This window comes from Pygocentrus nattereri, chromosome 13 (genome assembly GCF_015220715.1).
Source record: "Pygocentrus nattereri isolate fPygNat1 chromosome 13, fPygNat1.pri, whole genome shotgun sequence".
NCBI lineage: Eukaryota > Metazoa > Chordata > Actinopteri > Characiformes > Serrasalmidae > Pygocentrus > Pygocentrus nattereri.
This window is the reverse complement of record NC_051223.1, coordinates 16067530-16089944: the sequence shown is the minus strand read 5'-3', so window position 1 is coordinate 16089944 and position 22415 is coordinate 16067530. Positions and strand designations below refer to the sequence as shown.

Here is a 22415-nt window from a genome sequence, read left to right as displayed (position 1 = left end):
AGGAATACAAACTAAACACAATAACAGAGACTAGGAAATATAATGGAGACCAAAAGAACAAACACCAAACAATATCATACAAAGACCAAACAAAGACCAGCCAACTAACAGGGGAAAACACAGGGCTTAAATACCAGGAAACAACAAGGGTTAGCAATACACAGGTGGATAACACAGGTGAGAACAATCAAGGGTGGAGTCAAGAAACAAGGGGGCATTACAGGGAAGAATCAAAACAAAGAAAGCACATGGAGGACTGGGAGGGGCCAATCGTGACAGGAATGAATTTTTACATGACCATTTTCCAACTTTTTTTCTTTCAAAAGTTATAGGTACAGTGGGGAAAAAAAGTATTTAGTCAGACACCAATTGTGCAAGTTCTCCCACTTAAAAAGATGAGAGAGGCCTGAAATTGACATCATAGGTAGACCTCAACAATGAAAGACAACATGAGGAAAAAAAAATTCAGAAAATCACATTGTCTGATTTTTAAATAATTTAATTGCAAATAATGGTGGAAAATAAGTATTTGGTCAATAACAAAACTTAATCTCAATACTTTGTTATATGTCCTTTGTTGGCAATGACAGGTCAAACGTTTCCTGTAAGTCTTTACAAGGTTGGCACATACCGTTGCTGGTATGTTGGCCCATTCCTCCATGCAGATCTCCTCTAGAGCAGTGATGTTTTGGGGCAACACGGACTTTCAACTTTCAAATGGTTTTCTATGGGGTTGAGATCTGGAGACTGGCTAGGCCACTCCAGGACCTTGAAATGCTTCTTACGAAGCCACTCCTTTGTTGCCCTGGCAGTGTTCTTGGGATCATTGTCATGCTGAAAGACCCAGCCACGTTTCATCTTCAATGCCCTTGCTAATGGAAGGAGGTTTGCACTCAAAATCTCACAATACATGGCCCCATTCATTCTTTCATGTACACGGACCAGTTGTCCTGGTCCCTTTGCAGAGAAACAGCCCCAAAGCATGATGTTGCCACCCCCATGCTTCACAGTTGGTATGGTGTTCTTTGGATGCAACTCAGCATTCACTCTCCTCCAAACACGACGAGTTGTGTTTGTACCAAACAGTTCTACTTTGGTTTCATCTGACGATATGACATTCTCCCAATACTCTTCCGGAACATCCAAATGCTCTCTAGCAAACCTCAGACGCGCCCGGCTATGTACTGGCTTAAGCAGTGGGACACGTCTGGCACTGCAAGATCTGAGTCCCTGGCGGCGTAGTGTGTTACTGACAGTAGCCTTTGTAACGTTGGTCCCAGCTTTCTGCAGGTCATTCACTAGGTCCCCCCATGTGGTTCTGGGATTTCTGCTCACCGTTCTTGTGATCATTTTGACCCCACGGGCTGAGATCTGACGGAGCCCCTGATCAAGGGAGATTTAGCAGTGGTATTGTAGGTCTTCCATTTTCTGATTATTGATTATTGTGATTTCTTCACACCAAGCTGCTTGTCTATTGCAGAATCAGTCTTCCCAGCCTGGTGCAGGACTACAATCTTGTTTCTGGTGTCCTTCAACAGCTCTTTGGTCTTCACCATAGTGGAGTTTGGAGTGTGACTGTTTGAGGTTGTGGGCAGGTGTCTTTTATACAAATAACGAGGTCAAACAGGTGCCATTAATACAGGTAATGAGTGGAGGACAAAGGAGCCTCTTAAAGAAGAAGTTACAGGTCTGTGACAGCCAGAAATCTTGCTTGTTTGTAGGTGACCAAATACTTATTTTCTTACTTATCTTACTTATTTATTTGCAAATAAATTAATTTAAAAATCAGACATTTTCCCCATTTTGTCTCTCATAGTTGAGGTCTACCTATGATGTCAATTACAGGCCTCTCTCCTCTTTTTAAGTGGGAGAACTTGCACAATTGATGACTGATTAAATACTTTTTTCCCCACTGTACCTATGGTAATTGTTTAGAACCATTTACCTGGGTGATAATTGTGCTGTTGATTGTAAAATCACACACAGCATTAAAAAAATGTAAATTAATACTAACAGTGTACAAAGTAACAATTTTTTTACAAGCTGGTTAGAAGAACACAAGTTTGGCTCCAGATTTCTCTTTGGCACCCTCAGCCACTGCGTAGGTTAAATTCCAGTAGCAGCACAAATGACTAAACATAATGAAGGACTGATTCAGCAAAACCAGGTGTTGGATGATAACTACATATAATGCTGCGCTTCTTCAAGAAGAGGTTTGGAAATGCAAAATCCAAGATGGCGCCACGAACGGCTGCCCTGGTGTTCGGGTGCTCTTTGTTTTGTTTGTTTTTGTGCGTTATTCGTGTGTCTTCGGGCTCCTACAGCCGCGAGGAGCTACTAAACATCAGAACAACAACCCCTACAGACATTTCACCAGTTTTTCTAGTGCCTGCTGCATTATTAGTGCACTTTATAAACAAAAAAGTGAGACGCCGCGAAGAAGAGCGAAGCGAGCTGGTGTACTCGTGCGCCTTGGCACAAGGGGGATGCACACGCCCCTACCTGGGATTTTCCTCTCCAACGTCCGCTCACTCTCCAATAAAATGGACGAGATAGCGCTGCTGATGAGAAGAAATAGCGACTTTTCCTCCTCTAGTGTGTTGTGCTTCACCGAGACGTGGTTGAACACACAGACCCCGGAGTGTGCGCTCCATCTTGAGGGATTCCAGCTCCTCCGCGCGGACAGACAACGGGAACTTGCCGGAGGTAAAACGAAAGGTGGAGGAGTCTGTTTCTATATCAACAACGCCTGGTGCTCCGATGTAACAGTGATTTCCCAACACTGCTCTCCTTCTCTGGAATACATTTTCATTAATTGTAAACCGTTCTACTCTCCACATGAGTTTTCCTCATTTATTCTGGCCGCTATTTACATTCCACCGAGCGCCGATGTGCACGAAGCAGAGCGTGCTCTGACGGACCAGATTATGAACGTGGAGTGGTTTTTACCGGACTCCCTTGTCATAATCCTCTGAGATTTTAACAAAGGGAAACTTAGTCATGAACTACCGAAATATAAACAGTTTGTCACATGCCCGACAAGAGAGGGGAACACGTTGGATCACTTTTACACTACAGTGAGTGGTGCTTACCATGCTGTGCCCCGTGCGGCTTTAGGTCTCTCAGATCATGTCATGGTTCACCTGATCCCTGCGTACAGACAGAGACTAAAGCTCTCTAAACCTGTCGTGAGGACATATAAAAAGTGGACCAGTGAAGCTGTGGAGGAGCTACGCACATGTTTGGACACCACAGACTGGGACATGTTCAAGGCTTCTACAGACAGCTTAGATGAATACACAGATACCGTGACGTCATATATACATTTCTGTGAAGACAGCATCATCCCATCACGCTCCAGAATCACTTTTAATAATGATAAACCCTGGTTCACACCAAAACTCAGACAGCTTCGCCAGCAGAAAGAGGTTGCTTTCAGAGAGGGAGACAGAGTCAGCTACAGAGGTGCAAAGTATGAATTTAGCAGGGAGGTGTTAAAGACTAAATCCAAGTACAATGCTTGTCTGAAGCAGCGGTTCTATGCTAACGACTCTGCCACTGTATGGAGGGGGCTGAAAGAGATCACCAACTATAGGCCCAGAGCACCTCATTGTTCAGAAGATTTCAAACTGGCTAACGACCTTAACGACTTCTATTCACGTTTTGAAGTCATGAGACTCACACCCCCCATCCTCCACCCCCCACACCACAATACACTCAACCACTTTGGATTGCCCATCTGCCCCCTCTGCCCTCTCAGTCCAGGAGGAGGATGTGAACAGGCTGTTTAAGAGGCTAAATCCACACAAGGCTTCGGGCCCTGACTCCGTGTCCTCTGCCACCTTGAGACACTGTGCTGATGAGCTGGCCCCAGTCTTCACGGGAATCTTCAACTCTTCCCTGGAGTCATGCCATGTCCCAGCCTGTTTCAAGTCCTCCATCATCGTCCCTGTCCCCAAGAAACCACGCGCCACAGGACTTAATGACTACAGGCCTGTGGCCCTGACGTCCGTAGTCATGAAGACCTTTGAACGTCTGGTTTTATCCCACCTCAAGTCCATCACCAACCCCCTTTCTCTACCCCCTGCAGTTTGCCTACAGAGCCAACAGGTCCATAGATGATGCCATAAACCTGGCCCTCCACTTCATCCTGCAGCATCTGGACTCCCCAAGAACCTACGCTAGGATCCTGTTCATGGACTTCAGCTCTGCATTCAATACTATCCTTCCCACTCTGCTCCAGGACAAGCTCTCTCTGCTCCATGTGCCCGACTCCACCTGCAGGTGGATCACAGACTTCCTCACGGACCGCAGTCAGCGAGTACGGCTGGGGAAGATTGTCTCGGATACACACTTTAAGCACAGGATCTCCTCAGGGCTGTGAGGGGAAACTCTGCTCTTCTCCCTGTACACCAACTGCTGCACCTCCATCCATGACTCTGTCAAACTGATTAAGTTTGCGGACGACACCACCCTCATTGGACTCATCTCAGACGGTGATGAGTCTGCCTACAGGAAGGAGGTGGACCGGCTGGTGACCTGGTGCAGCAACAGCAACTTGGTGCTCAATGCCCAGAAGACAGTGGAGATGACTGTGGACTTCAGGAAAGCCACAAGCCCCCTGCCCCCCCTTATCCTTACCAACACCCCCATCACCACTGTGGACTGTTACCGGTTCCTTGGCACCACCATCACCCAGGACCTCAAGTGGGAGCTAAACATCAGCTCCCTCATCAAGAAGGCCCAGCAGAGGATGTACTTTCTGTGGCAGCTGAGGAAAGCCAAACTGCCGGCCCAGCTGATGGTACAGTTCTATACGGCCATCATCGAGTCCATCCTCAGCTCCTCCATCACAGTGTGGTATACCGGGGCCACTGCCAGGGACAGACAAAGGCTGCAGCGCATTGTGCGCTCCGCTGAGAAGGTGATAGGCTGCAGCCTCCAATCTCTCCAAGACCTGTACGTCTCCAGGACTGTGGGGAGAGCGGATCGGATTATAGCAGACCCTTCTCACCCCGCACGCGGACTATTTGATCCACTCCCCTCGGGCAGGAGGCTTCGGTCCATTCGGACCAGAACCTCCCGCCACAGGAACAGTTTCTTCCCCTCTGCCATTGGACTCAAGAACAATATATAACCACGTCACTTACCTCTTTATAACCCTGCCTTGGTCACTTTACTTAGCGGAAGAATTGCCCTACTCCATGTGCACTGTTGTATATAGTACTGTTGTACATGCCTTTTGTATTTTTATTTTTATTCATTCTATCTATATTTTATATTTGCATATTTATTTATGTGGACTTAATTTTGCATGCCTATTACTACTTGTTTTTATGTTGCACCTTCATGCCGAAGCAAATTCCTAGTCTGTGAATCCTGTTCATTGACAATGACAATAAAACTTCTTCTGATTCTTCTTCTGATTCTTCTTCTGAAATGGTTAAGCAAACACACTGAAACATAAAATTACTACTTACTGTATTAATATAATGTGTTCATATTTCATATTTGTTCTAATGTAGTGCTAAGCAAATAAATGCTTGCTCTAAGTTAAACAGCTTTTTAACACAATTTTTTCAGGTGCTTATGATGTTTGCATAGTGCTGTGTGTATATATGATGGTTTTTGTAAGGTCACATAAACAATGAATTCAGAATGGGCTCTTTTGCAGGTTGCTTTCCATATATAGACTGTATGGACTCTGGAGTGAATGGTACATTTTGAAATTTTTGGATCTCAAAAAAAGTCAGGAAATTTAGATTTTCCTAATGTGGCCATTAAGCCTGCCAACGTGAGCAAAACTGTTGACCAGACCAAAAGAAACTGCATGTCCTGTTTGACTGACATCGTGAGAGCATGCAATTATTTTCAAAAATACACTTTCCACACTGTTCCTGCCATCAGCCTACAGGACCCCCGTTTTACATCCCACGTACAGCACCAGGTTCAGATTGCATAAGAGCTTATGGGAAAACATGACAAATGTTTGCTAAGAGTTCCTGTATGCTATAAAACTCTTCACACACACATACACACACATTTTCTAAGCCGCTTCTCCCTCAGGGTCACAGGGAGTGCTGGAACCTATCCCAGCGGTCATTGGGCGGAAGGCTAATACTCTTCAGGCTGGAGTTTCTTTTACACGGAGCTCATCATCAGTTTATGAAGTGCATGAGTAAGCACTGCTGGGCATGGGGCATGTGGAGTGATGGGGGTCAAGCCCCTGCCCCTTCTGTCTCAAAATTTCTAGTGTCCTTTTTGATGAGCTCTCAAAGGTTAACATATGTCATATGACAGTGATAGTTCTGTGTGACTTCAAAATACTCAGCCATGTTATCTCAACTTTCCCAATGCATGAAACTGTAAGTATGTCACGCCTATTTGTTATGTATGGCAATAAAGACATAATAACAAAACACCTACATTATAATAGCAATGTTGTTTATAAGTTTGGCCAAAGCTTTCCTGGCCAGCTAACTAATTGCATCACAGTGTTTATGCACAAGCTGGCTTTTGGAGTATGTCACTATTTGTATGTTTTCACAGCACAAGGAGTGAAAAAGGAGTGAAACAGCATTTATTGTCTATGATAGCCACTGAGCCACAGTGTTATACTTTGGCAAATGCTTATGGTGTTTAAATGATTCACCAGATTTCTACTTGTGTTAGTCACGAACATGTTAACCCCTAACATCCCAGACTTATTACATGCTAAGGCTTATCATTCATTAGCTTATCTGTAGTTGCAAACTGGCTGAGCTGTTCTTAGGTTATAGAAGTGTATAATATTACTTTGGGCCAGTGAATCCTGACCATTCAAGGGGTAATTATTTGTCACTAAAGCTTTCTATTTGACAGCATCTTGTTTAAATGTTCAATTCCACCTTAATTGGTGCATCATCTGTACGGGCCGCAGAATGTAACTGCTGCTTTTCACCATTTAAGATGAAATGAAGCTGGTGAATAAGCTAACTTCAGCTTTGTCATTGTTACTGTAGCCACTCCAGTTTGAACAAATTACTTCAGCAATCTGTTATCTTATATGAATTTAAGTTAGACCCCAGCTAGAAAATATGTTCAGTTAATGATCATGATGCCACATATATTTAGGATTATTAAGATAACATATCAATATACACAGCACTTTTAACAAGCTGCCTATAAAAGTATGAAACAGACAGAAAGTATGAAGATAGCGTGCAAAGTTTTCTGTTTCTAGGTAATAATAATGATGATGATGATAATAATAATAATAATAATAATAATAATAATAATACATTTCATAGATGAGCTTAATGATCATCATGGTTTAAGTAAAGAGTTGAATAATATAACATTGTCACTGTAATTACTTAAAGGGCATTTAATAGGATTACATCTGTTCTTGGTTCTTGCAACAAATATAGACTTGAAGATACATTACATTTGCATATACCACAACATTAAAATAACTTATAAAATAAGTTAAAATAATATAAAATAACCAAAAATCCTGAAATGAACAGCCCCCAGAAGTGCCCCCACAAAAAATGCCCTTTGGAAACACTTCTGCCCCTGTCCACACCAACGTCTGCGCAGTGAGTAAGCATGGATTCCTTTGTTAATTCCAATATGCGTTCTTCAGACTTGTATCGTTTGCATGTGAACATAAGGGACTGGCTAGAGAGCTGCCCGCCTGTGCTGAAAGCTCCAGATGGTGAACAGACTGAGCTCCACTCATGGTGGTGTACCCGGAGCAAAGGGTGAGACTTTTCACAGGATAGATGCAGTACCCACACGTCTCCCTCAGCGTTTTCAAAGGAACACTTCCAGCGAATACACATAGACACATACACACATGCACATGTAAGCATGTCACGAATCCAGACAAACACAACTTTCAATATATGATTGCGCCAGAAACAACAACAACAACAACAACAAAAAATACCCACCAAGCAACAAAGTGGATATCAACCATTGGAGAGACCAAAACAGAAAGATTTCTGCTGTCATCTCTGATTATTACTGTCTAAATGATTGCGTTCCTGAGGCTCTACACCCGCAAATCAAAGCAAACTTGACTTTGATGTTTGTACCTCTGAAGAGTGAAAAGGCCTCTATTTCCTCTACTTTCTGCATATTATCTTGAAAACCAAAGAAAAAACAACATTCCAAATACAATCAGTGCATTTTTTAAACACACTCTTTGCCTCATATTCACAGCACAAATCCTGTCAATTCCTCTACACTGCACTACTGTTGGACTGTTATAGATAAGAGAAGCGTAAAATAAATGGTTATCTACAGCCCGCCTGGCACATTTCACACATTTCTTTTGAAGGGAAGTCCATGGAGGGAGCTGAGACATCCCTGAGGTTTGGGTTCCCTGGAGTTGGGAGGTGATGTGATGAGAGGAGCTGCAGCAGGGGGGATGTTTAGCAGGAATGCTAATGTTTAGGCCTGCAGTCCACATTCACAGTGTGGTGTCCCAGGTGAGGTTTAATAATGGCAGTGTTGGAGGCACTCGCCTGTCTGATCCATCGCTCAGGAGAGGCAGCACTAAAGCCCTGCTAAGTGTGTATGTGTATTTTTGGGGGGAGGGACTTAATTTTTCTATACCATTCAGGGAACACGAGAACTTTTGTAGCAGGGTCCATCCATGATTGTCCATCTGTCCATCATTTTCACATAAACAAAATATTATATCAACTCAATTAAACTAAACTGTAAAAAGCAAAGTAAACTGAAAGATTAACCTGTGTTGATGTAGTGTACTGTAGCATTGACAGAAGGAGAAACACAGGGGGCTATGATTCTGCTGCTAATTGGCCACAGGTTCACCCCCCTCAACACACACCCACACACACACACACACAAAACTCGCCCATTCCCAACACCAAATAACACTGATAATATGTACATATAATTTAAACTGAAAGAGGACATCATAAATAACAACATTTAATCCCTTTGTTGGAGGGCCTTTGTGTGTGGCCATCTGCCTAGACACACCTCAGCTGCCAGCATTACCCAGCAACAGAACACTACAGGATTTCAGTCGTTCTTGAGGAAATTATGACTTTGCATCAAGTAAAATATATTAAATTAAATCACTTTTTAGTGCACAACATTAAAAAGCATTTCATATAGACAGGCCACAGAATTGTTGATTTTGGCTAACGATGCTACAGGTTATACTTAATTACAATGATCAGAAAGCTAGCCACACAGCACTGTATAGGGTAAACTTCAACATGTGCATTCAACTGTAAAGAGAAATTGGTTAGCATGATATAACCAATCATGATATATGGTTAGCAAAGGATTATAGCTGACCAATTTTTGATAGCTCGCTAATCTTTGCTATTGCATAGCTTCATAATGTAGCTCACAGAGCAGCACTGCTGAAGGACCCAGTGCACACTGACCCGTTTGCTAAGTAAATTATCACAGCAAGATACACTAATTATTAAATTCAGTGTCACCATACTCTTATACCTAATTTATAAATACCTCAATGGTAGATTTTCACCTTAAGCAAACCTGATGATAAGCTAACTTTCAATTTTCACTAAATACATGCTTCATTCTAGGCTGGCACTGGCACCCCTTGGCTCAAATAAGTACCTACATATAATGTCCATCCATCCATTTTCTAAGCCGCTTCTCTGTCAGGGTCGCGGGGGGGAGCTGGAGCCTATCCCAGCAGTCTTCGGGCAGAAGGCAGGATACACCCTGGACAGGTTGCCAGTCCATCGCAGCTACATATAATGTCCCATATATATATATATATATATATATATATGGGACATTATATGTATATATATACAAAGCCATTTCTAAGGCTCCAGGACTCCAGCTAACCACAGTGACAGCCATTATCACCAAACTGAGAAAACTTGTAACAGTGGTGAATCTTTTGTAAAACGTTCTGTGGACTTATGAGTCAGAACTTTTTGGAAGACAAGGGTCCCACTACATCTGATGCAAAGAAAAGGGAGCCTGAACTCCTCCATAGCGATGTGAAAGACTGATTGACTATTACAGGAAGCTAAAAGTGGCACAACCAGTTATCAAGTTAAAGTGGGGAAATCACTTTTTCACATGGGTGATATAGGTCTTGATAAACATTTTGCCTAAATGAAATGATTATTTAAAATCTGTGTTTTTTGTTTTCTCATATCCCCCTTGTCTTATAACCTAACCTAACCATTTCTGAGGTAGACGGGATGATAAGGATTAAAAGCCTAACCCTAAACCTAATCTTAGTTATCACAAAGGAATTGATTTTATTTAATGAACTATTTTTAAAACAAAACAAATCAAAATGACAAAACACTTTACAAAGTCAGGATAACTTTGCTGGTTAGAACCCTGTGCCAGTAATTGAGTTCTATTATTCAAGTAACCAAGAGGAAAATCACAGTAAACAGTATAATGGATACTGGATCTTTTACACTGAAACAGCTATGGAAGAAAATCTTTTGAAATCTTTGTTAAGGAAAAGAACAAAATTGCAGTTTAGTGAAAGATTGTGGTTGTAGTATACTGTCAATTTGGTCAAAAGTGTAATTATTGTAGTATGAAAGAACAGAACTACAAATGTCACACCAATGTTACCATTTGACAGTTTATGGCAGCTTCAGGTCATTCAAGCCCAGAACCATTTTGTCTGATAAATGAGAGCTGAGACAAGTTTTTTCTTGAGTTTTTCGCAGACCTATGTCGTTTTCAGTTCGAAGTTGATGCTGTGGTGTGAGGATGTCCTAAAATGTGCACTAATTCATAGGGCTGGCTTTTTGTGCAGGCATAATATCATGTTCACATGTTCAACCAGCAGCGAAGTCTGTAGAACAATCACCTCTATGCTAGGTACAAATGATGTGGTATTAACATACAAAATCACATCACCTAATTTTTAAAAGTTCATGATCAGTGTAGGATCAGTGGTCTTTTGCTATGGTTTGCTTGAAATAAATATACATATTAACTTTTTAAAAAGGTGATACATGATTTTTGATCAGTACTGGGGGGCTGTTACCATGTTAGCTCAACAAGAGGTATTTGTAATGTTGCCTCTGTACACTTCAACAATGGATTTGAAATGAAGCGGTGGAGATTTGACTGAAATGTAGACCTTCACCTTTAATTCAATGGGTTTGACAAAATGTTGTTAAGCTTACAGTTAATTTATCACAGTAACAATAAATATTGTCATATTGCCACTCCCCAGTTTACTGGTTCTCAGTTCTTTTATTTTCTATTGTGAAGATGGTTCTTTTGTGTGATGTCAGTGGTTAAAAAGGAATTCTGCTGATTTTTCAAACTGTTTACTTAATTAAGTGCTTAAAATCTAAACACAATCATTCAGAGTGGGTTGATGTGAAATGCTGTGTTCTAGATAATCTTCTAGAGTCAGAATTGTTCACAGTGGTGGTGATAGGAACCAGATATCTGAAGATTTGATGCCTCCAAGAGAATGTTATCACAAAAAATACGCTGCCTGATGCCTAAGACATTGTTTTATGATCATTTTGTAATAATTTTTTTATGGTGGAGAGGCACTTGCAGGGTGTTATAAGGCAAACTAGGACCCAAAGAAGTTTTTCAGATTTTATTTAGCACTATTGGAAATCAAATGGCTATATGTGTGTTACAGATTATAGGGTTCCTACATTCACCACTGTAAAGACATTTGAGTCAGTAATCTTAATGATGCAATTAAATAGAAATAAGTAAGAACGTGGAAGTCCCCTTTAAAGTGGTTAATAAACAATTATCCCTGCTTATGAAATTGCCTCAAAGTTATAGTGACTGACTGAATAACCTCTGCTATGGTGGTGTGATCAAACCTGAAACAAGTACAGTTTGTTTTCACGCCTGTTGTAGCTCAGGGGTGATAGAGAAGGGTAGTAACAGTGTAAATCTCTGAAGTGGGACAGAGTGCTTACACTGCACACTGATGCGGTGGAGAGATGTGCTGCTACCACTGGACATTTTCTCAATCTATTGCTCTGTGTTGGACTACACCAGATGGAGAGAGATAGAGAGAGACAGAGAGGGGAAAGACGAAAAGTCAGGCCAGTGAAGTCAGCCATCCGTCACCCCGGCCTCTCCGCAATGCGCCTGCTCACATCTAGTGCTCTCAGCACAAGGCAAGACATCGACTGTCAATCAATTCCTCCTTTTCTCAAACCCTGGAGTACAACCCCCACTACCCCCTACCCCACCAACACCCCACCCCCGCACACGAGTGTTCTAGTCCTTCTCGCTCTGATCAAGTCTGCCCTTCATGTCTTTACTTTTCTTTTTCTTCTCCCCTCATGTTTTCCTCTTCTTTTCCTCTAATCCTGTCTCACCTCTCTTTCCCCTCTCCCCAGCTCTAACTTCTCCTCGCTCTCTCTGCCGAAAAGATGATTAGGAAGCCACCAAAGTATATCACAGAGAATATTCCAGCCCAAACTGGTGCTGTATTCCTCTGATAAAAAATGTAAAAAAAAATGAAAAAGAAAGACGGATCTTAGGGAGGGCTTGGGATCATATAATTCAGAGAAATGTTCAGCAGCTCCATCTCATAGAAAATTAATCGGAGAGCATAGCAGAAAAGAAAGGCCAGAGGCAAGAGAGATAAATAAAACTGGCAATTATTAGAACTGAGTGTAAACAGCACATGCATTTGTTCTAGCTGCTGGTGAATATTAAATGCCATGTCGCCCGATGAGTCTGCGAATCTATGTGTGTTTTAATAAACAAAAAGACTTCTTCCGCCCAGGTGACCTTGGGCAGAGAGCTTGATGCAATATTACGTCTCTTTCTCCCTGTCACTCAGCCTCTTTCTCTAGGGTACATTTCAAAAGTGTAATGATCCACTGCCTTGGCTTTTAAACCGCAGCCCTCCAGCATTCTCTGACAGCTAGCCAAGAGCAGACGCAAAATCTGCTACACGTCAGAGACGTATGGGCTGCAATGCAATGCTTCTGAGGGGAAATAGATGCCTAGAATGAGATTTGAGTAGCTCCTTTATCTTTTGTCCTTAAGGGCAAAAGCAAGCACTCAGGAAACGAGTGACTGTTCTTAAACTTCCTTTGATTAGTATAATCCAATTGAGCGGCAGTCATGTAGTGTTTAACCTTGCAGCCAACCGTGAGTTCTGATCAAGATCAATAAAGGTGGCCAGTGTATAATTCTGCCTTCTAGTGTCCTGTTCTGTCCAGTAGTGATGTTACTAAAGTCATTAAAGAGAGCATCAGGATAAACACAATAGTTTTTATTACATGAATCATTCAAAATTCAAATTCAGTCAAATTTCACTACTGAATCTGGAGCTAAAGTCCATATGAGTGACAAAGACTATTTGATGGCCACTGTAAGTATAACTGGTGGTCAGCATTACGCTGGCCCAAAATATTGACCTTTCTTTCCTTTTTTTCATTCATATTAATAAGGTCTGAAAGTGTGGACACCCCTAGTCAAATTTTAAAGCACAATTGCTTTTCTTTCTGAATTCAAGATATTGAAAAAAAAACTATAAAAAGTGGCCTGTGTAAAAGTTATGGTATGTTTTATATATTTTTCCAGTATGGTAATAGAAATAAGATTTGCTGAAAAAATGCCTGTTTTGTACGACTATATATGCACAGTACATAGTCTGAGCTTAAAGCACATTTCAGAATTTTAACGGACTTAGACTAAAATCTTTTTTTGCTTTAGGTGACCTAAAGTGACCTTTAAGTGGCCTCAATTATGTTTATTTTATTTTTATCACTAACAAGACAATCATAACACTACCAAAACTTTACCAAATCTATCAGTAGCAACTGTTTCTGTATTTTTTAGCCAACTTTGAGCAGAACTCAAAAATGCTTGCCAATACATGACTAGTAAACAGACTAATATACACATAAAACCATAATATTCCTCATTAAAGCACAAAACGTTTACTTAACTACAGAAAATCTGTTTTGGTAGTCATAATTCTTAAATGTTAAATTGATAAAATTCACTGATTTTTAGTCTTTGGGAAATCTAACTGCTCACCCTGTGGCCGTGATGAACAGGGATTCAGTCTCACTTCCTCCTCTAAAATCCACATCTGGATTTTGTAATCTATTAATTAATTTGAGCACATCATAATATATAAATAACAGCTTTGAATATTTATGCAAATGAATTAGCCACATACAGCATTTATTGTGTTTTAGACAAATAGATCGGAAAATTTAAATAGGACTTTACAATGAAGTCCTTATAGTGGTGACCCTGTTCTCTTTGCCGTGGTTCTATCAGAGAGGTTACTTAAATTCACTTCATTGGAACACATGGGATTAATCCCAAAAATCACTAAAGCCATCTGTAAGTTTCTCTAGAATGGAAAAACTTTTCACATCATTTACATCTTAACTGTTTCATTATTTTTGAGTACAGGTTCAGTTCCCGTAATAATGTGAGAACAGTACCAGTACTGTAGTGGTCAGTGCCAGTTTGAAATGTTTCTCCGCTGCACTTCTGGACTCTAGAGAGAAGTGTCATTATTTTAGCTTTACTGAAGCCAAAAAATACTCTATGACTCTAAATGACTAAAAGGGGGAATTCCACCAATTTGACAAACATTTCTACATAATTTAAATAAATTGATGAGATGTAAACAAAGTCATTCAGAGTGGTGTGAAATGGCAGAGAAACTAAGTGACTCTTCTGAGATTCTGTGAGGGAGCTTTTAAATGCATTAAACACTTCAGACGTCTGGTTCCTATCAGCACCACTGTGAACAGGTCTGACTCGTTACATTTCTTTAGAACATAGCAATTCACATGAAACTACTCTGATAGACTTTACATCTTAAAGAGGATGATTTAGCAAAATGTCTGTACAATTTAATCATTGAAAAACAAAGTCATTCAGAATGGTCTGATGTGGGAAACTTACTGACTTTTCTTTACAGTGGTGGTGATAGGAACCAGGGGTCACAATGTCCACAAATACAGCCACTTTATTTACTATTGAAAACCACCAGTGAACCTACACATGTCTTCTGAGTTTGTATGTGTGATGTTCATGATGGTAAAATAGTGGTGAATGAGAAAAACAATCCTTGTCAAAACCATAAAACAATGTCTCAGACTTCAGGCAGAGTATTATTGATCTCTTCATGCACTAACCTTCTGTTAGGGAGCTTTTAGAGGCATCAAACTCTTGAGCTGTCTGGTTACTATCACCATCACTGTGAACAGTTCTTTCTCTGGAATGTAACCTTTCACATCAACTCATTCGTAATGGCTTTGATTACATCTTGACCCAATTATGCAACTGATTATACGTCACCCAAACATTTTGAAACCTTACAGCAAAATTTCAGGAACACTAAGTGCATACATGTTCAGTATTCCATATGTGGCACAAGCCCACCACAAACAGGCAGAATAGCCACTCTAGGTGTCTATGAACATTATTTAGCCCCACTCCAATAAATGTTTATTATTAGTCCAAATCATCAGCAGTATGTTGCATGTCACCTAGACTATTAAATGTAAGCACAACTACACGCTCTGACTAAGCTGTGCATTTGAAGAACATATTTAGGACCTGCAGCCTCTTTAAGAGAGAGGAGACAGCACTGCTTGACTTTTGTACCTTGGCTTGTTCTATGCCTGTTGTAAGTGGATGAATGCAGTTTTCAAGTCATGCTAGATCCTTACTCAATAAAAACTATGAAGTGACAGATCAACTGTGTGCCAACTTGACCAAATAGCCATTGTCTATCATTTTCCAGCTATTGCTAATCTAAAAGTTGACAGTCAACAGGGAGATCCCCTTAGTAAAGACTTTCCCTCCATCGATTCTCATCTCATAAATCTCAAGTGACGCCTCTGAGGTCAACTTCTGAGTAACTGTCTACATTTTGATCTTTTGCTCCGCTTGCGCCCAAGCGCGCGTGGTTTTTCGGAGTCGTTGCGCTCGAGCACGACCCCAGAGAGGAGATGAAGCCCACCGCAGGTGACCGCTGCCTACCTTGATGAGTTTGCACCTGATCTGCGCCGACACCATGTGGCTGTTCCTCAGGTTGCCCACGCGGAACATGAGGCACAGCTTGCCGTCCCGCTGCGAGATGACCGCGTCCTGGCTGAACATGAGGGTCTCCGCGCGCTTCTTGGGCTGCGACATCTTGATGAACATGCAGCCGATCAGGAAGGCGTCCACGATGGAGCCCAGCAGGGACTGGAAGAGGAAGAGGATGATGCCCTCGGGGCACTTCTCCGTGATGTAGCGGTAGCCGTAGCCGATGGTGGCCTCGGTCTCGATGAAGAAGAGGAAGGCGGAGGGGAAGTTGTAGACGTTGGCCACGCAGGGGGTGTACGAGTCGTCGTGGCCTCGGCCGAGGTCCCCTCGGATGTAGGCGATCACCCACCACATGGATGCCATGATGAGCCACGCCACCGTGTAGGTGAGCAGGAAGATCAGCAGGTTCCAGCGCCACTTCAGGTCCACCAGCGTGGTGAAGAGGTCCGACAGGTAGCGGCTGGTCTCTCCGCCCAGGTTGCCGTGCTGGACGTTGCAGCGTCCGTTCTTCTCCACGAAGCGCTGCCGCTTCCTTTTGGTAGGCGCCGGGAAAGAAGATCCCTGTCCGGTGTTGACCACTTGATAATCGTCGCCGAATTTCCTCCTGATCGCTGACATGGTCAAGCTGGGATGCTGAGAGAGCACGCGCACAAGTCTCGCTAAAGTTTAGCGTGGGACGCCTCCTTTACGCACGGCATGGGCACGGGGTCACGCGCCTCAGCCGGACTCCATCGCGAGCGGTCCACAGTTTTCCTGGAAGGGTCTTTCAACAGCAGTCCACAGACGGGGACATGTGCCAGGAGAGGTGTCCATAACTTCAGACCGCCATCCTCGAAGGAACGAAGCCCGTAGGTCTCTTAGAAGTTAATACAGCTGTGAGAACAGCAGCCGTACTCAACGCTTTGTTACAGGAATGAGTGCCGCATCTTGTTTTTCAGCTTCTTCTCATTCAAACTCTCTCCTGTCACTCTGCTGTCCTGCTTGGCACCTGAGGGCTTTGGGTGTGTAGTAATAATGACTGACCTACTGCACAGACAAACTGCGGCACTTGTGCTTGTGATGCCTACGTTGAGAAGAGAGGGAGGCTGGGCGAGTGTGCATATGCGTCCAAACCAATCGCCTATCTTTTGGAGGAAATGGGCTTTATAGTGGAGGCTCCACAGGACCTAGAAAGCAAGATCTAGAGTCGCCATCTGCTGTTCGAAGGGTGAATGTTGCTGGAAAACTGAAGAATTCAGAGGGTTCTTTATTAAAGATGATGGTCTCTCTGTATATACATGTGTATATATATATATATATATATATATATATATATATATATATATATATATATATATATATATATATATATAGTGTGTGTGTATGTATTTTTCAGAACCCTGTTTGGTGCCATATAGAACTATACACAACAGACCATGCAAAGTATTTAAGCATGCAAACGGTTCTTTGAGTGTTCATCTTCTTTTGATATAGAACCACTGTCTTTTCTGTAGGGCTATGTGAAAATAGTATTAAAAACAACTAAAAATGAGCCTGTTTCATGATACTTCCCAAATGAACCCATGTGTAATTTGGTCAGTATGTCCTCTGAGCTCACCTGAGCAGCAATCTGAAGACTGATTTCCCCAAATTTATCCAATTATATTACATATAACAAGAGTTTTAAATACTTAATTTATGATACATTTCAGTTAATTGGTCACAACACTACTGCTTTTTCACAAAACAATAGAAAATCCTAATCCAGTTACAAATAAAAGTATCAAAATGCCTTGCAGTTGAAAAATTCAGAGGTTCACCCGAGGTTTAACTATAAAAATGTCATTACTTTAGATGAGGGCCTCCCAGTCCTGGCCCTGGAGAGCTACCACACATGAGAGTTCAGATCCAACACACCTGACTCTAATAGTCAGATGCCCTAAAAAGCCTTTAAAAACCTGGACCAGATGTGAAGCTAAACTCTGAGGATGGTAGATCGCCAGGACCACAGCTCATGCAAATGAAAATTTTTTATTTTATTGCCAGCCTAATGCTGAAATAAAGCAAATCTAAGTAGGTTAAACAAATAAAACTAATTAAAAAAGACCCAGCGCTATGGAAATGACCCAACAAAATGACCCACCAGGCTGAACCCACAGAAAACTTCAGTTAACACATATGAGCTGTACAAAAGTTGATTCTAAACTGTGATAGGGTTAGAGTTAAACACCAAATTAGCACTTAGAATTGACACGAAAGCTAGGGGTAGTATTAGGCTATGGTCATCCAAATGAATTGTTACAGTCTTTTACATGGCAAGCTGATGAAACCGGATCTTAGACAAACATTCCTACTCTGACATATTCCAAATATATTACACTAAGAAGATAAGTGAAAACTTGACAATTTATATGATAGAAATATGGATCGCCTATTCACAGAGCACACTCATTTTCCCTTTTATTGGCATCAGCATATAGCGTACTAGAGAATGGATCCTCAAACAAAAGGCTTGAGATTGGCTGCTGCACACTATTCATGCTATATTAAACATTAAAATGATACCAGGTCTGAAGGATAATGATTAGACCAAACCATGAAATGGGTCTCAATTGAATTTAGGCCTGTAATAATCTACTGTGTAATAGTCCACTTAGTAAAAGGAGGAGCCAGCAAAACAGATGACATTCATACATCTGGGAGATCTTATATGACTTTTTTGCTTTTGCAGGACTGTGCAAAACTTAGAGACTACCTTTTACTCCCAGTCAAAACAGCCATTAAGATAACTTATATTTTCTTGGACTGGTCATTGGTCACTGTGTCTGGGCAAGTTCATAAACAGATACAGCAGGTAGCTGCCATTTTAAAGCTGGACAGAGGTCCTTGAGAAACTCTGGCAATAATCAGGATGTCTAGATTGATATAGATTCCACATGCCATGCTTATATGGAGGGCACGCTGTCAGATTCATCACTGCTATATCCAGTGATGTGATTCCTTTGCTGGGCAGTGCATAACTGGTCTTGCCATGTTTAGGCCAGGCTACACTTCCCTCTCTAACCACCGACCTTGTGTTTTTCTTCTCTTTGTTCAATTCAATTCAGGTTTATTTGTATAGCATTTTTTACAACTATGTTGTCACAAAGCAGCTTTACAGAAGTTTGAAAACATGCGGTTACAACATATATCCCTAGTGAGCAAGCCAGAGGCGACGGTGGCAAGGAAAAACTCCCTCAGACTGGAGGAAGAAACCTTGGGAGGAACCAAGACTCACAAGGGGAGACCCATCCTCCTCTGATCAAACAGTATTTACAATTTAATAAGCTAAATACCAAATAAAAGCTAAGAGGATCTCTGTTTGAAGTCTGGATGGTAAAAGCCTTAGAAACAGCACTGGTAGAGGCAGTCTCTGACTGAGTCTTGAGTGAGCTAAAACAGTCCCATCCTATCTCAATGCTGGTACATCTGAATGGCACAGTGATGTAACAGTGATGTTGGCACAGTGATGGCACAGTGGTGTTTGTTCTTGCAGTCTCTTAAGTTGCCAGCCCAGTAGGATTATCTGGAGCTCTCTGGTGCCTTTGAGTCTTCCTTTTTATGCTTATTTTGAAGCCCAATGGCAAAAGGGTAGTGACCATCCAGAGTGCTCATGGTCTAGAAAACATGCCCACTAGGGAATCTGCAAGGCTTCTCTGAGGTTTTCCCCATATCAGATATATTACACTGTCCTGCACTGCACAGGTACATAGTGCAGATTAACAGAGGAGGTTCACAACATTTCTTGGAGCTAAAATTATTAAGATAGTCAGACTGAACTTGAAATCGACATTTGGCCAGTTTATTCTTTTTATTTTGGCAGATCTTTGTAGCAGTTTGATAATGTAAATAATGTGAGCCAGTTAAGTGCTGTATGTGAATGCTGTTGCTGCAACATTCCTACTTTCGATGTAGCACATTATTTAATTCATGTTATTTAAATAGGCAACTAATTTAAAATTGAAAAATGTCAAATGTCAGTTCGGCATAAATATAGATATAACTAAAATAAAAACACTGGAAATGTGGCAAAGTGTTCGTTTAGCCCAAACATTCTTAGCTTCAGATTTAAAAAGACATCCCAAAAATTAACCATTGTAAAGAAATCAGAATCAGCCATAAAAATCACAGTTGGTGCATCCCCACATATTTTCCTTCCATAATATAGTGTATTTCTGAGTGACACAGTATTAAAGAGGGTCTATGAACTAGCTTAGCATATTTGCTTCATAATGGATGATGGGAAAGGAAGGTTAAACCTTTCTGCCTGTTTGTGCATGCTGATGTGATCTGAACTTTTTTATGTCGAGGAAAAGGTCATTACATTATTATCCATGTTCATGGGAAAAGACAAACTTGCAAACTATATAACATGATGGACCATGTTCAATATGTTCAGTGGGGCATGAATTAACAAAACAGGTTCACTTTAAGCTATTTGGATATGTTGTCTGAGTCTGTTACAAGTTTTTAGTTGCTTAGTTTATTGCCAAATATGTCTAAATTAAGGCTGTGATCACTGAACGTAAGTCACAACTGACGGCCCAGGAGACTCTGCAGCATGTCAGTGACTTGTCAACACAGTCCATGTATGACGGAAAGTGTTTTCTGACTTGTGTGTGGATGATCAGTGTGACCTGGCAATGCTCCTGATGCTACATTTCCTATAGACCCTCCTGAATAAAGCTGCTCTCCATCCATGCTTTAAGCTTACACGACTGCAATATCTGCTTATCACAAGTACAGGTTTCAATACTTCCACCGTCACTCCTGGATGTTTCCAACGAGACTCACCTTTTTTTGTACGATTCACCCTTTAAGCCACTGACAAAAAGGCCTCAAGTGGCTTTCACTGGAGGTTGACTTTCAACTCAGCTAGATGTGTTGAAGAGTCCTGGCCCTATTGCCCGCAGATGGTAAAAGTGCCCTCTTGGTTGGCGTCTATAATAATTGTGTTTTATATTGCCTCCACCGTTCCTCAAGATCCATTTCAAGATCTGCAAGAATGAAACTCGTGGGTCTGCTTGGATTCTACAGCATTCATTGTTTTTAAGTGCACCCTCTGGTGTAGTACTGACTGCCTGTGGAGATTTCTCTCGTAACGCTAACGCATCATGCATAACAGCACTGTTGGAAATCCCACCAATAAAACACTAATCTCTTTAAGAAAGCATCACATTCCATAATGTAGTTATTTTGAACAACAACCGCATATATTGTGTTAATATCTACCTACACCAAATGTTCATTGTTTTATTACAACAGGGATTTATATGAGACTCTGTGGAGCGCTTAAACAGAGTTAGAACTAAATGCTAGATGGTGATTAAATAATGTAGCGAGTGACTCTCCAGCTTTGCAAACTGATTACTGGGGTTCAAATCCCCACATAGATAGTAATGTTATTGCTTGTGGCTAACTTTGGTAAAAATCTTTATACCTTCTTTGCCTTTTTTCTGAAAAATCATTACAGTGTCTCATTTGATAAGAGTGCCTGCAATATATTTTAAATTCAATTAAGTTTAATTCATGGTCATGGTGGCCCTTTTTACCCTTCAGCTCCCACCCTCCAAAATGTCTCTTCACAGGGCTGTTGGGTATTGCTGTCAGAAAACAATGATGGAAAAAAACAAAAAAGTATGCTGTGTCAATCCAGTGAGGCTGAAGGATGCAATTCTGCGCTACAAAATACTATAACATGACAAATAATACAGTAAATGCTAATTTTAGACAGGACTGCCCCTTTAATGGAGTGCTACTCAGTATGCTTTGTCTCTGGTGATCAGTATGAACAAAACAGAACTTCCTCATCTCCCTTTTTTGGTATGTCCTGTTCTTATCAGTCAGCTGAAAGCTGAAAGATCTTTAATGCGCTGTATAGACAGGTTGATATTCACTACTGCATGCAATTTTGACTTAATTCCTGAGATGGTAAAATATATGTAAAAGCTAAGCTTAAAGAGCATTTCCTCAAAATGTCTGTATAATTTAGTCATTGATATGTAAACAAAGTCTTTTAATGTGATTTGATTTAAAATGAGTAATTGTAGAGAAAACTCAGATTTCTTTACAGTGGTGGTGATAGGAACCAGGCTTCGCAGTGTCTACAACTCAAAAATAGCCTTTTTCTATTCAAATTGCCCAATAAACATATTTTCCTTCCAGGTTTTCATACAGTCTTAAAAAACCAAGTGTTTCTCAGGGGTTCTTTTAAAAAATGCAAGTGTTTAGAATCAAGAATTCTTTGTAGAACCACTTCATGCCTAAATGGTTTGTTGCATGGTGAAATGGTTCATCAGATTGATGGAGAATATGTTGTATGTGGTTCTACATAGAAACTTTTTGAAAATTGTTCC

General features: G+C 41.2%; 1 protein-coding gene across 1 annotated transcript in view; it reads right to left on the bottom strand.

The window, feature by feature from the left end:
- Nucleotides 1–17143, bottom strand: part of kcnj19b (potassium inwardly rectifying channel subfamily J member 19b) — a 31403-nt gene extending 14260 nt beyond the window's left edge. Inside the window, exon 1 of the mRNA XM_017693187.2 lies at nucleotides 15994–17143. Within this exon, the coding sequence (XP_017548676.1) occupies nucleotides 15994–16659 (666 nt within the window). The 5' untranslated portion in view covers nucleotides 16660–17143. The remainder of the gene's footprint in view (nucleotides 1–15993) is intronic.
- Nucleotides 17144–22415: the final 5272 nt, after the last annotated feature.